We start from the raw sequence: 17,988 nt of genomic DNA, 5'->3' as shown, positions 1-17,988 counted from the left end.
TGCTGACGTGCGGGACCAAACAGTCTTATATACTGTGGAATATGTTCTAAAAAGTGAATTTTGGGGATAAATTTATCTGGAAACAATGAATTGAATTTTATTTTGAAAGTTTCAATCATACGACTTAAAGTATCAACTGAGTCGTTACATATTTCGTATGCCAGACATAAGTTCATAATCTGAAGTAATAAAATAAAACAATCTTGTCTTTCAATAATATCCTCATCTTTGCTATCATAGATCCATTGACCAATTAAGAATGGTAAAGTATGTGCTAAAACAAACATTTGTGCTGCACTTTGACGCAATTTTTTATCATCAGAAAGATCATTATTTTGAATTATCGCAGGTTTATCTCGACTAAAGTGTCCAAAGTCAAATGCAATTAACTGTTCATTAAACTGCTTAATAGTAAACAATGCTTTTTCTGTAATGCAATAATTTAAAAATAATCGGCATAAAAGTTCAGTGACCCCTTCATTTAAAACGTGCATACAGTCTTGTGGTAAACATTTAGTTACATCAAAATATTGAATATCTGTTAATGAACTCGCGGTATTTATTCCGTAAAATACTTGCCAGAATTTTTTTGTAGCTTTAGTAGTATTTTCATTGATCATCCAGATATTCTCCATGTGTATCTTTGTTTCGTAAAATAAAATTAGTCTCATGAAAATGTTGCTTAATCTCATCTCTCGTAAGCATGCAAGTTCGGCATGGACGATATGCAGAAACAGATTCTTTAAAACCTCCCATCAAAGCAGATGCAGGAGTATCACCCGAAAAAAATAACAAGGAACCTTTATAATTTTTTACAATACCATTTACAGTGACATTGATTCCTTCAGTTTGTCAAATTTTTATATCATTGATGAAAGGCAGCAAGACTTTTTTCAAAGCGCCAGGATTTTTTAGATAGCAACTTTTGACAATAGCTAATAATTGTATAGTATTTTGGGATGAACGTAACTCTGGTTTAATATTAGCTAAAGTCCAATAAAACATAGTCAGTTTTTGAGTTTTTGAACTAGAAGCCAATGGATTGGCCACTCCTAACTCATCCATGTATAAAATTATAGCTAAAGCATTAAGATTTTCTTGGAAAAAAACATTTTTTTTATAATATTCGCCATCGAGTACTGTACGGAAAATACCATTCTTATGGGTTAAAGGATTATCAACATTATCTCTTACGGCATCATTCATCATAAGATTTATTAAGTTTTGATTAAACGGAACAACATACGCATTATGCTGAACTTCGCACAACTGAGATTTTATTTTCGACCATCCCTTTTTCTTCTTCCAAATTAATTTGTTCGTAATAAGTTGCTCTGAAGCTGGTACCATTTTCAGATCATTAATAAGAAACTTATCTAAGTCTGTTTTAGTTTTAACTGAGGAAAAAAGGATTGTTGGCGGATATTCTTCAAGCAATAAATGTTTCATTTTTTCAAATTTGATTGCTTGAGTTTCAGCTTCTTTTCTTTGTTGGCATTCTTCCTGAAATATTAATCAATATTATTTGAAATTTAACCGGTGAAAAGTTGAAAGTACTTACAATTATGATTGAATTATAAAATTCTAATAAACAAATCACACCATCAATTATATGTGTTATTGCCGTTTGTGACACTCTACAATTTTCACGAATATTAATTATAAACTTTCCTGTCTGCCACTGAAGACGCTTTATCGAAGTTTCGGTTCTTTCATGAACATTTTCTGAAAATGATTATTTTAATAATAATTTCAAGACATAAATAATTTTTTCTAATATTTAAACTATTCCACGGCGTGAATTTTCAAATTTTTTAAAGTCAATTTCTGAAAAAAACATGCTCTTTTGGTGTATTTGGCAGGTCATGTTTACTAGTTAATACTTGTAAGTTGTGAAGTGGAATTGTGTAGTTAAGTTTTGTTATTAAAATTCGGAAGCATTATAATTAGTGATTTATTGTGTATGTTATAAAATTATACAATGGAAAAAAAAGTTTTTTGTGACATTCAAGGCAGGAGTAAATGTTTAAAATTTGCCTCAGTTGCAGAAAAATCTGATTTAATTATATTAACAGAAAAAATTCATGACATTTGTCAGCGTGATAGTTTATTAAAAACTGTAATTGAAAATAAAACAGTTATTTTTCAAAAAAAATATGATAATGATTTGTATTGTGAAATTGAAGAAGATGATGAAATAAACGACCAAGACATTTTGAAGGTTATATTTTTGAACAATACCGCATGTAATATTTCATCTTTTTCAAACATGGATTCTACAAAAATAGAAATATTATACACCGAACCCCACCCCGAACTCAAAAATGATTTAATAATTTCTGATGTAACACAATACGAATCTGAAACGACAAATTTTAATGTACCGGGCGTTACTTGTAAAAATGGGTCTGAATCTAATAAAAATAACAATATGGTAAGTTGGCTTTTATAATAAATATTAATAATTTAAACTCTGAAACACAATGAAATATCACTTTTAGCTAAGACTCCAATCATTAGTTGAATAATTACTTTACTGATGCACAGATGTCAGATAAATATATATAAGTTAAATTAATTTTCTTAAAAAAAAATCCTTATAATGATATGTTATGAAAAATATTAATATTTTCTATTTTCATTTTTAATTTCTGAAATATTAAAAATACTTACAGTATTTTTATATGTAAGAATTTTTCATAAAAAGGAAAAAAACAAGTAATTGTTGGACAAGGAAAGATGTATACATAGCTAACATATAAATTATAGAGACAGCTATTTAAATTCATATATATAAGCTAGACGCTGTATACAGTCAGTTAGTGTAGTAAGCAGAACCAAAAAAATCAACAACATGGAATAAAGGAAACTATATATACATCTTTCTTCGAACAACAAGGATACGTATAAACGTCATATAATATTCTATTTCAAAATGTTCTGGTGAGATATTAAAAAAAAACTTTAAATATTTTAATTTCATTTTGAACTTTATCTTATTTCTTTAATAAGTTTGATATTTGTTCTTTTAAATCAATCTAAGTGCTAAAGGACAATCAATTAAGATTATTTTATTGAATTGTAAGCAACTTAGATAGAGGATATAAAAATGTTATTTTATATAGTATTGGAATGATTTATGTAACTTGTTTGGGAAGTTCATGTGTTCTTGGAGTGTGATGAATTTAACACTCCAGAACATAGTTTAACATGAACCTTTTTGTTGTTATATTATTTTTTCTAAATGAGAAATGTGTAACTAATTATTTTTTTTTGGTTGTTGCATAAATCATCCTTGCTAATTTTTTTTTTTTTGAAACATTTTGTTTCTTTTAAATATGACTAACTCATTTTTTTAGACTATGTCATTTATATATATTTATTCTCTTTTTTTTAAAGTTTATTAAATAAATTTTTGGATTCTTCTAATCCGTTTAATATATGGTTAACTCTCTTTATAGAGACGATATCATTTTAGATTATTTAACGATGTCATTTATATATATTTATTCTCTTTTTTTTTAAAGTTTATTAAATAAACTTTTGGATTCTTCTAATCCATTTAATATATAGTTAACTCTCTTTATAGAGACGATATCATTTTAGATTATTTGACGATGTCATTTATATATATTTATTCTCTTTTTTTTAAAGTTTATTAAATAAACTTTTGGATTCTTCTAATCCATTTAATATATGGTTAACTCTCTTTATAGAGACGATATCATTTTAGATTATTTGACGATGTCATTTATATATATTTCTTCTCTTTTTTTTAAAGTTTATTAAATAAACTTTTGGATTCTTCTAATCCATTTAATATATGGTTAACTCTCTTTATAGAGACGATATCATTTTGTATTTTTGACTATGTCATGAATATTTAATATTTTATAGAGTTTATTAAGTAAACTTAGGATTATTTTTAATCCTTTTAAAATATGATTAACTCTCCTTTATAGGGACTATATCATTTTGTATAAACTAAAACGGTCGCTTGGCTTGACAAATTGGGGTACGCATTCATTGTAATATTTTTTGTTTTTTTTTACTTCATTATTTTTGAACTTGTTGAATGCGGTATGCAATTTGTCGAATCAAGTCACTTGTATATATAATTCTGTTATTTGCTTTTGTATAGACTATTTTTTTTGAATTATTGTGAAAGAATATTGGTTACGAAATTGAATTTAATCTCTTTTATTAGTGAAGAATAAAACTCGAATTTATTAAAAATTTAAATACTGATTTCATTATTTTCTCTTAATCAAATTTATATTTCAGATTAATTAATTTTCACGCTTCCACGTAAACATTTATGAATGAATTGAACTTGTTACATATATGAGATTGAGTACGGTTAACTCGTGGCTAGAATAATCTAGTTCGAGAGAATATCTCGGTTAACAACCATTCTTATTAGTACTAGTTCACTTCACCCTAATACAACGTTACAATATCAATTAACTATAAATTTCGTTACAATTTTTAAAACAAATTTTCTCATTGTATCAATATTGGCAGCAATCGCTACGTTTCAATAATTAGATACCTTTTTCTCGTTTCAACTCATTGTTCTCCGTTGTAGTTAATGGCTATCAAAATTTGTTAAACTAATAATTTTTTTCAGTTAAAAGAAATTGCAACTCCGCCTTCAGCCGAATCAGTTCAACAACCGGGCCCTGGATCTATTCCAATGTCGGCAATATTACCGCCATTAACATATGATCTAAACAATAAATTAATTGAACAAGGTGTCCTCAAAGTACAAGCGAAGCTGATTTATCATTGGGGAATGTATTTATGGCAGATGACTGCAGGTCAGCCCTCGAAGAGAGACTACCATAATCTTTCCTGTTCAATAGTTCAAGCTTATCCTGCATTAAAAGGCGGTGCATACGAAAATAGTATTGTTCGATCACAGCTAGGCACATGGATCAGAAATCATAGAGTAATACTTAAACATCAACAAACTGTCACTGCGCAAAAAAGAAATTCTGAAGGAGAATTTATTAAACCTGCTACTTCTTTAGCCAAACTGGTGCCTTGTGAAAAATCCGAATTGCCGAAGTTGGACGTCAGTAGAGCATTGATTGAGCTTGAAAAAAAAACAAGGAAAGGAAGGAGGCACGCCTCATGTTAAGAAACTTTTAAAATTAACGTTTGACGAACGTAGAAATTGGATTAAAAATGAAGCTAAATCTATTCATGAAGTTGTTACTAAATACCCACATTTGAAAGATTGCGAGCCGCTATTAATTGATTTTTATCAATTAAAAAATTTATCTGCTGAGGATACTGAAAATAATATTAATGACATGTTCATTCAATTAAAACAATTTTATGAAGTTCATGATCAATCTAATATAGAATGTACTATAATTAAAAAGCTACAAAAAAGTTTGACCAGAAAAATAACAAAAAGTTCGAAGCCATTGTTCATTTTTCACGAGGTATAAATAAACTTTTTACATTAAAAAATTTGTTTTAATATATATAGCGTCAATATTGCAAGAAGCATATAAGAGTTCTACCTTTTTTGACATTATAATTTTTTTAATTTATGGCTTTTGTGATTTTTAAAGCCAAGAAAAATTATATGCTTTTTTGGCATTAGCGGCGAGATATAATAACAATTTTCATTATATTTAACCATTTGGTATTTTAATTTTTGGCTCGTTCAAATTCCGGTTCGTTAATGACTGCAGAAAATGGTGAATCTCCTAGAGTGGTGGTTTACACAGAAAATGACGGAATAATAAGTGATGCATATATTGTTGCTGATAACAACATAAGGGTAAAAATTGAAAACCCAACCATGCAGAAAGTGATTGCATGTTTATTGGCAAGTTATTATGTGTGGGACACCGTATTTCCAAGAGCGTATATAAACTTAATGCAGTATATTGATAGTCAAATACTAGGATCATGTATACAAAATAACAATGTTGTATTTAAGTTCATAAGACAGATAACGTCATTCGCTTGAATCCATAACTCTTAAGGTAGTTTGGTAGCCAAAGACTTAAACACTTTTTTTTTTTATAATAATTTTAATGGTATGGTAGCATTTTTGAATTAAGATAATAATTTATATTAAATCCTAAAAAAATGTCAAATAAATATTTAAATGAATAAATATTTAAAATATAATGTCTATATATTTTTTTTAAATACCTGAAGAAATGAAGCATTTTATAAACTTTTTTTTCAATAAAATAGGGCTTAATTAATTATTGAAATATTAAAATAAAAATAATATGGGGCAAATGATATAAAATCAAAGAAATTTTCTTTTTAGTAGTTTTCATTATATAATGATTGTGGACTAGATTAAATTTTTATTTCAACAATTATTTGTTTTGGTATATTAATTTATCATTAAATTGAAAACTTCTCTTGTTAGCTTTCTTTTATGGCTTGAAATTATTTTTATTTTGAAAATATTAATATAATTAATTAATTATACTAAACATTTATAGTGTATTTATACATAAAACACATTACACGTATTAAGCACTTTAAGTGTTTTAAAATTAAACGTTTAAAACGTTTAGAATATACTAAACGCCATTTTTGTGTTTAGTTGGTGACTACAAACATTTAAGCGCTTAAAGTGTTTTAAAATCAAACACTTGAGTTTGCAGTGTGGTTCTGTTATAGAGCGTCTATAGTACGATTTTTGAAAATTACAATACATTTCATACAGTAACGCTGTTTGATTGTTTGTGTAATTTAGATTCAAATTCACATATGGGTAGGCTTCACCATTTAAATAGACTTTCAAATTTGTTATGTTACAATGGTCAAACTGACTGGAATCTTTTAAAATGTTGCGGTCACGATTTGTTTGGAAACAGATAACAGCGTAGTTAGGACATTCTACACTAGTTTTAACACTCCACACATGTCTATCAGTTAATGGTAGTTCTGGTATAAGTAGACATTCCATTGATCGAAACCATAACCTCAAATCATCATTTTGATTGGCTAAGTTGTATAATTGGACTCGCATTTTATCAGATACTTTAACGTATGGAACACACCATTCTAATTTATTGATTTTAATTTTAGGTTTGCTTGTTCCGACAGTTGAGGTAAAACAATTAATATCATCATTTGCACGAACAATAACGATTTCTTGTTTCATGTTTACGAGAATTTTAGGTTAATCTTCAAAAAAACCCATTTACATTTTCAATGGAATACGAACATTGAAGTAACCAGCAGCATCCTTTTTAAAATTTTCACCAAAACCAGCATTCTCTAAAGCTTTACTTTGATTTTCGTTTGGGGATAGATAGTTTTTTATAGTGCTAACGATGCCTACGTTATTAATCACATCAACTATCTTACCACCAATTTCATAACGAACTTCATGAAACATAAATGATATAGCAGTCGATATGAAGCTGGCTGCATTTGTAGCATCATCATCAGTCACTTGACCTTCGATATTTAAAACACTTTCACTTGGTAATGTGTACAAGTCTTGTGATTGAATGCAAATTCTACTCTCATCGCTTGATTCAAATTTCGATGAATTATAAGCTTGGTGGTTGTGATACTCTAGTCCTGTAATAACATTATCGTACTCAGGTACATTCGTCACTTCTAGTATTTCTGCCATTCTTCTTCTTCTTCTTCTTAATACAATTGAATTTTATTCGTATAACTGATTTCTTTATTTTAAACCAACAATTAAATTTTACCCAACAATTGGCCGTTTTAGTTTTAAGCCAATTGATTGAAGAAATTTTCTATTTTCGTATGATAACTGTTTGTGATTTTTTATTCTATTGTTGCTCGATTGAGGTTGTTTTATCGGACGGTTGGTAGAAACACTGCCTCCGGCATAACGTGTAGGATGATTAAATACAAAACCCATTATATCTTTTTCAAATGTAATCCAATTGTAATGTTTTCACCTCGAAAGTTAACTAATTTACCAGTTTGGTCCACTAACATGAGCGTAATGTTGCTTATAGTTTGACAGTTGATTGGCAAATAAATAACATTCATAGGATGTATCACAATTTTATAACCTGGTGGTAGATTTGGTGAAAAATGAAACAATGTGTGACTGATTTCATTGTTATGATACGATTCATTAGTAATATTACATTGAACATAAATTGTTTCTGCAGGTAAAATATTAACTGTATTGTCACTTTCATGTCTTTTATTTGCATCTAGTTTTCGTTTATTAAATCCCAACATGCGACAAACAGAATCTGATGGTTCACAGTTTATTATCACAGTACACTTTATTTCACATTTTAATGTATTTGTATTAGCATTTATTTGTAGTGTCGCCTCATCGCCTACAGCTTCTTTTAAATAACGTTCAATATCTTCAACTTCATAAGATCCTGGAGGTATTTCTATGACTTTATCATCGTAATAAAACATGTTATTGTGGCTGTATATATTAGGTATGGAATTGTACCCTTGTAAATCTACTAGACCCATTTCATAATTTTCATTTTTATCTAATTCAATTGGTGAAGAATAGTCTGTTGTTAAAAAAAAAAGTTACCCCCTGTAAAAGTAAGTATGTATGACATCTTGATTTTGAATGAAGTGAATACAAGACTTGCTGGTTTATTTATTTAATAAAAATTGTATACATAGATGTCCACAAATCGGAGTATTAAACTGTTGTTGCCTATCAAAATTATATTGAATGTCACATCCGTTAAAATATTTAATGACTTCCGCTGGCGGTCTCAAATTTCCAAAACTATCATAATAGATGACACTTCGATTATACTTTTTATATGCCGTCCAGTGTGTACCACTATTTTTGGATACATCATGGTTGATAATTCCTGTTTCATATTTATATGGTCTTTTGGGTAGGGTGTCACGCATAAAAACACCACGAAAATACGGAATTTTAAATTGTTTAGCATACGCACGTAGCTCCGTATCGTAAAGTGCTCTACGTGGTAGCGTTTCAATTAGTTTTTTGCTAAATATAATCCCATGCCTTTGTTGTATGGTCTTAAATACAAGCCTTTACCCATTGCTATAGCTTCCGTTGTTTTGTTGTGTCTTTGACTCTCATTAAGTTGATCACGAGCACTTTTATAATTTGTAACGGCTTTAGCAATACCCGACGCTCCACCAGCCAAAGCACCTAAAGCAGAGAGTCCTGCGAATATTGGAATTAATGGAAGTACACCACCAGACTTTGGAACTGGTATTACACGTGTGGGTGCTTTAATGCGTTGACTTCGCACGGCTGCTTTTGCTATTTTTACTGCTGCTTTTAAGTCCGTTGGTTGTGATTTTTTCAATGCATTTCGTGCCTTTCGCACTGATGCTGTAAAGTTTATAGTTTTCTTTGTTTTTTTCGTCTTTTTCTTTTTTAATCCCATACCAAGTGAAGTTTTTGCCTTCATGGCGCCTGTAACGAATAAAGCGGATGCTTTTTCACCAATTGTTGAATCAGATGCTTTGGCACGTTTCCAAGCGGCTTCAGCTAATTGTTTATCTGCTAGATGACGCTCCTTTAAGTCTTTTTTTTTTTTGAATATGCTATATCATGTACCATACAAGCCTGATCCAATGCGTTTTTTGGTTTATCACCACGCGCTAATTGTTCTGTCAGCTTAGTTCGAGGTCCACAATATCGATAAGTTGGTATGTGTAACAGTAGAAGAGTCATGTACCTTTCAGCACAGTTGGATGGTACACTTTTCAAAAAAGGGCAAACCTAGGTGAATGTTGGAAACCTCGGAAGTTGGAGGGGATAGATGACGTCATTGACCAATAGTAAATCAAGATGGCGTCGGGAGGTGTGGTGTTGGGGAATAATGGCTGCCTAAGCATTGATGACGTCATTGGCTTTGACCAATAGTAGCGCTGTAAAAATCAAGATGGCGTTGGGAGGTGTGGTGGGGTGAGGAATGGCTAAACGGGGGGGGTTGGCTTTAACCAATAGTGGCGGAGAGTGAACAGGGGGCGGGACGTAAGGGCAAACCTAGGTGAATGTTGGAAACCTCGGCATTGGCCAATAGTAAATTAAGATGGCGTCGGGAGGTGTGGTGGAGGAGAATAATGGCTGCCTAAGCATTGATGACGTCATTGGCTTTGACCAATAGTGGTGCTTGACGGGGAGTGAACGGGGGGCGGGACGTTGACATTAGTTAGCAATTTTCAAGAATATGTTAATTTGACCTTGAAAAATATTGTAATTTGACACTTTAAATATACATGATAAAATTCAAGATACGTGACCGGATGTTAATATTTTTTTTTTTTATTGAGTCAGCATTGTAATATGACACTTGAAATTTACATAATAAAAATACATGTTCAAACTTGTTTGAATGGACTTTGATCTTAAAATAATTTCACACGTGTCAGCAATTTTCAAGAATATGTTAATTTGACCTTGAAAAATATGATATCATCATCTTATAACAAGTTCAAACTTGTTTGAAATAATTTTACATGTGTCAAAACACTGACACTTGAAATTTACATAATAAAAATACATGTTCAAACTTGTTTGAATGGACTTTGATCTTAAAATAATTTTACACGTGTCAGCTATTCTCAAGAATATATTGAAATAGATTTGACCTTGAAAAATATGATATCATCATCCTGTTACAAGTTCAAACTTGTTTGAACATGTTCAAACTTGTTTGAACATGTTTAAACTTGTTTGAATCGCATTAGATCTTAAAATAATTTTACACGTGTTATGAGATTAGAATAAAGGTTTTATTTAATAAAAATCTTATAAATATTTTTTTTTTTTATTTATTAATGATTAAAATTTACATTAAAAAAAAATTTACAGAAAAAAATTATTATTATGAATCTGAAAAAACACATAAAGTATTGGTGACACTACAGTTCAATAAATTCATCAAATCCATTCCTATAACGACCCGCATTCATAGAGAAATTTTTCATTATTACAACAAATCCATTTGGTGAACTCCAACAATGTCGACATAAATCATGAAATTTTTGAAAATTCATATCAGAGCCAACATGATCGTAGAATATGTGTTTTAGATTCATTTCGTCCGTTTTGAATAACACCAAGCAATTAACATTGTCCCTTATGTTATGCTTTGGAACACGTGCGTAGCTCTGACATAGGTAGAAACAATCAATTTTTCGATGACGGCCCATACTAAAGTATTCTCTAATTCTCTGTTGTGAATGACAGCTCACATCATCAAAAATGAAAAGACTTTTTTCTCGAGCTTCATTCGGACTAAGAATTTCACTAGTATCACTAAATGGAAAATATCCAACCCCTTCCACTAATTTTAAAGTCTCTTCTAGTAATTGATATTTCGGTTGGTAAAGAGATTTACTGTACACATAAATGTTTTCAAAGCGTAAACCGTTTTCATCATAAATTAAATTCAACATAACATTGGTTTTACCACAACCACTAGGGCCACATATTATTGTTCGTAGTGAATCTGAAAATAGAGGACCATGATATGTTTGTGTGTCTGTATTTTCTGGTAATAAACACCCAGAGCGGGTTGTTGTTTATGAAAATGCAATGTAACTAAGACTAAAATTTCAATACAACCCATTTTATAAACATTTAAATATATGTGAACTTAATTGTTTAAATCATTTAGTAGTATGTCACATCAGAAGCAACAACACAAAGGAAGAGGTATTGTTAACACACTTATAAATAAATTACCGTTTGAGTTACACATACCAACTTATCAATATTGTGGACCTGGAACTAAGCTGGCAGAACGATTAGCGCGTGGTGATAAACCAAAAAACGCATTGGATCAGGCTTGTATGGTACATGATATAGCATATTCAAAAAGTAAAGACTTAAAGGAGCGTCATCTAGCAGATAAACAATTAGCTGAAGCCGCTTGGAAACGTGCCAAAGCATCTGATTCAACAATTGGTGAAAAAGCATCCGCTTTATTCGTTACAGGCGCCATGAAGACAAAAACTTCACTTGGTATGGGATTAAAAAAGAAAAAGACGAAAAAGACAAAGAAAACTATAAACTTTACAGCATCAGTGCGAAAGGCACGAAATGCATTGAAAAAATCACAACCAACGGACTTAAAAGCAGCTGTAAAAATAGCAAAAGCAGCCGTGCGAGGTCAACGTATTAAAGCACCCACACGTGTAATACCAGTTCCAAAGTCTGGTGGTGTACTTCCATTAATTCCAATATTCGCAGGACTCTCTGCTTTAGGTGCTTTGGCTGGTGGAGCGTCGGGTATTGCTAAAGCCGTTACAAATTATAAAAGTGCTCGTGATCAACTTAATGAGAGTCAAAGACACAACAAAACAATGGAAGCTATAGCAATGGGTAAAGGCTTGTATTTAAGACCGTACAACAAAGGCATGGGATTATATTTAGCAAAAAACTAATTGAAACGCTACCACGTAGAGCACTTTACGATACGGAGCTACGTGCGTATGCTAAACAATTTAAAATTCCGTATTTTCGTGGTGTTTTTATGCGTGACACCCTACCCAAAAGACCATATAAATATGAAACAGGAATTATCAACCATGATGTATCCAAAAATAGTGGTACACACTGGACGGCATATAAAAAGTACAATCGAAGTATCATCTATTATGATAGTTTTGGAAATTTGAGACCGCCAGTGGAAGTAATTAAATATTTTAACGGATGTGACATTCAATATAATTTTGATAGACAACAACAGTTTAATACTCCGATTTGTGGACATCTATGTATACAATTTTTATTAAATAAATAAACCAGCAAGTCTTGTATTCACTTCATTCAAAATCAAGATGTCATACATGCTTACATTTACAGGGAATAGCTCTTTTTTAACAACAGACTATTCTCCACCAATTGAATTAGATAAAAATGAAAATTATGAAATGGGTCTAGTAGATTTACAAGGGTACAATTCCATACCTAATATACACAGCCACAATAACATGTTTTATTACGATGATAAAGTTATAGAAATACCACCAGGATCTTATGAAGTTGAAGATATTGAACGTTATTTAAAAGAAGCTGTAGGCGATGAGGTGACACTACAAATAAATGCTAATACAAATACATTAAAATGTGAAATAAAGTGTACCGTGATAATAAACTGTGAACCATCAGATTCTGTTTGTCGCATGTTGGGATTTAATAAACGAAAACTAGATGCAAATAAAAGACATGAAAGTGACAATACAGTTAATATTTTACCTGTAGAAACAATTTATGTTCAATGTAATATTACAAATGGATCGTATCATAACAATGAAATCAGTCACACATTGTTTCATTTTTCACCAAATCTACCACCAGGTTATAAAATTGTGATACATCCTATGAATGTTATTTATTTACCAATCAACTGTCAAACTATAAGCAACATTACGCTCACGTTAGTGGACCAAACTGGTAAATTAGTTAACTTTCGAGGTGAAAACATTACAATTGGATTACACTTGAAAAAGATATAATGGGTTTTGTATTTAATCATCCTACACGTTATGCCGGAGGCAGTGTTTCTACAAACCGTCTCATAAAACAACCTCAATCGAGCAACAATAGAATAAAAAATCACAAACAGTTATCATACGAAAATAGAAAATTTCTTCAATCAATTGGTTTAAAACTAAAACGGCCAATTGTTGGGTAAAATTTAGTTGCTGGTTTAAAATAAAGAAATCAGTTATACGAATAAAATTCAATTGTATTAAGAAGAAGAAGAAGAATGGCAGAAATACTAGAAGTGACCAATGTACCTGAGTACGATAATGTTATTACAGGACTAGAGTATCACAACCACCAAGCTTATAATTCATCGAAATTTGAATCAAGCGATGAGAGTAGAATTTGCATTCAATCACAAGACTTGTACACATTACCAAGTGAAAGTGTTTTAAATATCGAAGGTCAAGTGACTGATGATGATGATACAAATGTAGCCAGCTTCATATCGAATGCTATATCATTTATGTTTCATGAAATTCGTTATGAAATTGGTGGTAAGGTAATTGATGTGATTAATAACGTAGGCATCGTTAGCACTATAAAAAACTATCTATCCCTAAATCAAAATCAAAGTAAAGCTTTAGAGAATGCTGGCTTTGGTGAAAATTTTAAAAAGAATGCTGCTGGTTACTTCAATGTTCGTATTCCGTTGAAAATGTATATGGGTTTTTTTGAAGATTATCCTAAAATTCTCGTAAACATGAAACAAGAAATCGTTATTGTTCGTGCAAATGATGATATTAATTGTTTTACCTCAACTGTCGCAACAAGCAAACCTAAAATTAAAATCAACAAATTAGAATGGTGTGTTCCATACGTTAAAGTGTCTGATAAAATGCGAGTCGAATTATACAACTTAGTCAATCAAAATGATGATTTGAGCTTATGGTTTCGATCAATGGAATGTCTACTTATACCAGAACTACCATTAACTGATAGACATGTATGGAGTGTTAAAACTAGTGTAGAATGTCCTAACTACGCTGTTATCTGTTTCCAAACAAATCGTGACCGCAACATTTTAAAAGATTCCAGTCAGTTTGACCATTGTAACATAACAAATTTGAAAGTCTATTTAAATGGTGAAGCCTACCCATATGTGAATTTGAATCTAAATTACACAAATAATCAAACAGCGTTACTGTATGAAATGTATTGTAATTTTCAAAAATCGTACTATAGACGCTCTATAACAGAACCATTGCTAGATAAAGAAACGTTTATAAATAAATCACCTCTATTTGTCATTGACTGTTCGAAGCACCCAGAGTCACTTAAATCTACAACAGTGGACTTGCGCGTTGAGTTTGAAGCTAGTGTTAATTTCCCAGCTAAAACGCGTGCGTATTGTATAGTGTTCCATGATCGATTATTTAAATACAATCCACTTACGAATATTGTGAATAGAGTAGTTTAAAATGGCGTACATAGTGGACGTACAGGGTTTCAAAGTAAACAATGAATTCATCGTTAAAGAACTTAGTTTTGTGGATACAAATGGGAACCATTTCGGACATTATGTATTCAAACCACCATTTCCATTTAACACATTAAGTGATTCAGATAAGAAACAAACAATTTGGCTCTCAAATAATTACCATGGCTTATACTGGAATCAAGGAGCCACCGATTATTGCGAGTTATCAACCATTTTAACACATATTGCTAATCATAATGTAATATACTGCAAAGGTGAAGAAAAGATAATTTGGATTAAAAAATTAATTCGAAATTCAACAAGGGCAGTCCACATTGAAAATTTGGATGGTGGAAAACCACTTCATAGGAATGACAGTGTATCAAAAGCTCTATGCATCTATCAACATAAACATTGTACCACAAATATTATTATGTATTTATTACATTATTTTTTTAATAGATCTTTATACGGAGGTGCTTGTTGTTGATAAATTAGTGTTAATGATTAAAAAAGTTTTAACAATAAATAATATTAAAAAATAAAATAATTGTCTTTATTCATATTTTGTATTTTTTTAATCTAAAATTGTAATTTTTTTTAAATAAAATTTTTTTTTATCTAATCTGTAGTACAAGTTGATTTATTATTCCTTATAAAGAGCATATTATATAGGTTGATTGATGATGCTTGTTAGGTTATTAAGCGCTGTTTATCAACTGTATAGGTCATTTAACTTGTGAGCTTTCATGTGATAACATGCTTCAGACAACGAAACAGCTAGCTAAGTTGAGCGATATTATACAGAAAAAGTATAACGCACTCAAAGCTGATGAACAAAGAGCGACCATTTCATTAGAAAAAACATTTAAGCCCATCACTGATCCGCTGAATCAGCTAGTAGAAAAACAAGAGAACGAAAACGATTTTACTCGAATTAATATAAAACGCAAGATAGAAGATGATACCTTAGAAGACAATAAAGATGAACTATTAAATTATACGCCAATGAAGGCTCGAAAATTATTTGAAGATACTCCAGTAGTCACAAAACAAAACCTATCAGACACCTATGAGGATGAGGCATTACACACTCCTGATGTTGTATTTAGGGAGGTTATAAAATCACAAGAGAATAATCATCATGCACTTCAACATTTTACAAAGACTTATGGAGATGTGGCTGGTAAATACATTTATTTTATATTATCGAATAAAGATGATAAGCTTATCGATAATATTTACGGATTACGTTATGATAATGCTGCTGATAGATTATATGTAGGTAATTCAGTTGTTTACATTAAGCATAACAATATACAAGTCAACGAAAAATGGTATGACGGAACATCAGGTTTATATGAGCTTTTAGTAAAACAGATACCAAAAAATTATTCAGAGCAAGACATGCGTAACTATTTGGAAATTGTAACATCAACAAACGCTAATAGACGGAATTATGACTCTCAGGGTCAAATTCAAGGAACTAAAAGTTTTAAGTATAAAAATATCATTAAGAAACATCTATACCCATCGGCTCCTGCTTCTGGTAGCGGTCTAACATTATCACGAGTAACTAATAATCCCATAGACTATGTGTACTGGAATACAATCGATGAACTTTGTGACAGATTACGGCTGTTATGCGCATCACGTGACGCGGGAAATTTCAGCCATCAAAATGAAATCAATAGTTTGATACAAGAGTTAAGGGAAGAAAATATAATATACTGAAAACCATACCGGTTTCTAAACAGACCAGTATTAAACAGGTCAAAACCTGTATTAAACAGATACAGACCAGTATTAAACAGGTTAAAACCAGTATTAAACAGGTACAGGCCAGTATTAAACAGACCTGTTTACATACAGACCTGTTTAGATACAGATCTGTTTAGATACAGACCTGTTTAGAAAGAGACCCGTTTAGATACAGACCTGTTTAGAAACAGACCTGTTTAGAAACAGACCTGTTTAGAAAGAGACCTGTTTAGAAAGAGACCTGTTTAGATACAGACCTGTTTAGAAAGAGACCTGTTTAGAAAGAGACCTGTTTAGAAAGAGACCTGTTTAGATACAGACCTGTTTAGAAAGAGACCTGTTTAGAAAGAGACCTGTTTAGAAAGAGACCTGTTTGGAAAGAGACCTGTTTAGAAAGAGACCTGTTTAGAAAGAGACCTGTTTAGAAAGAGACCTGTTTAGAAACAGACCTGTTTAGAAAGAGACCTGTTTAGATACAGACCTGTTTAGAAACAGACCTGTTTAGATACAGACCTGTTTAGAAAGAGACCTGTTTAGATACAGACCAGTATTAAACCGAGCTGTTTCTTATTAGACCTGTTTAGATTTTATATTTATTATATGTAATTATTTAAATTACATCATAACCTATTGAGAACTCATTATGAATGGTATAGATAAATTTGGAAGTCCTCTCTTCAAAAATTATCAAGATTCATATACATCACATAATGAATCAATACTTCGATGTAATGGCGGAAATAATTGCTTCGATGCAAAACAAAGACGAATTGTGAATGTTGGGAAACCTATAAATAAGCAAGATGTTGTGAACTTGGAAAGTCTTGGGCAGTGTTTGTCATTAGATGATGAAGAATCATACTTTGACGCAAAAAATAAAAAAATAAGTAATGTAGCAAGTCCAGAATTTTCAACTGATGCTGTGGATTTATACACCCTTATCAATCATGTTAGTGATAAAATCAATAACACTACTGAAATATTTAACGAGAGTCTGAAAAAATTAAATGGTTATTTTCGAATATCAATACGTAATACACAACCAACAAAATTTTATTCAGATCCAACTGCTGATTTTGCATGGTATATATTGGAAAATAATACAAGAGTTTATGTATTTAGATTCCCAATCTCTGTGATGATACATCATTTAGATATTAAACCAACATACTGTGAGGTCTTCAAAAACGATAGTATTATAGATAAAAATAAACTTAATACATTAAAATCAAACGATTATTTAACGTTTGGTATTCCTAAAAGTTTCATGAATACAAACTCCGATTCCATGTTACTATATGTTGACATT

The 17,988-nt window shown here is 30.8% G+C and overlaps 2 protein-coding genes across 2 annotated transcripts; both read left to right on the top strand.

The window, feature by feature from the left end:
- The first annotated feature begins 2,269 nt into the window (after positions 1-2,269).
- Positions 2,270-7,096, top strand: LOC123301390. Its single transcript, XM_044884128.1, has 3 exons — positions 2,270-2,434; positions 4,631-5,070; positions 7,075-7,096. Exons 1-3 carry the CDS (start codon positions 2,270-2,272, stop codon positions 7,094-7,096), a joined length of 627 nt encoding a protein of 208 aa, XP_044740063.1.
- Positions 7,097-13,721: 6,625 nt separating this feature from the next.
- On the top strand, positions 13,722-14,918 carry LOC123301389. The gene has a single exon (XM_044884127.1). It carries the CDS (start codon positions 13,722-13,724, stop codon positions 14,916-14,918), a length of 1,197 nt encoding a protein of 398 aa, XP_044740062.1.
- Positions 14,919-17,988: the final 3,070 nt, after the last annotated feature.

Source organism: Chrysoperla carnea, chromosome 5, assembly GCF_905475395.1.
Source record: "Chrysoperla carnea chromosome 5, inChrCarn1.1, whole genome shotgun sequence".
NCBI classification, from domain to species: Eukaryota; Metazoa; Arthropoda; class Insecta; order Neuroptera; family Chrysopidae; genus Chrysoperla; species Chrysoperla carnea.
Note: the sequence above shows the minus strand (reverse complement) of the source record. Positions and strands in the feature narration are given on the sequence as shown.

Excerpts from the sequence above, each read along its gene's own strand:
- LOC123301390 (XM_044884128.1), top strand. The coding sequence starts at position 2,270 with ATGGATTCTACAAAAATAGAAATATTATACACCGAACCCCACCCCGAA. Across the intron at positions 2,435-4,630 it reads CTAATAAAAATAACAATATG|TTAAAAGAAATTGCAACTCC; the intron begins GTAAGTTGGCTT and ends AATTTTTTTCAG. Across the intron at positions 5,071-7,074 it reads GAAAAATCCGAATTGCCGAA|GTTTGCTTGTTCCGACAGTT; the intron begins GTTGGACGTCAG and ends TTTTAATTTTAG.
- LOC123301389 (XM_044884127.1), top strand. The coding sequence starts at position 13,722 with ATGGCAGAAATACTAGAAGTGACCAATGTACCTGAGTACGATAATGTT.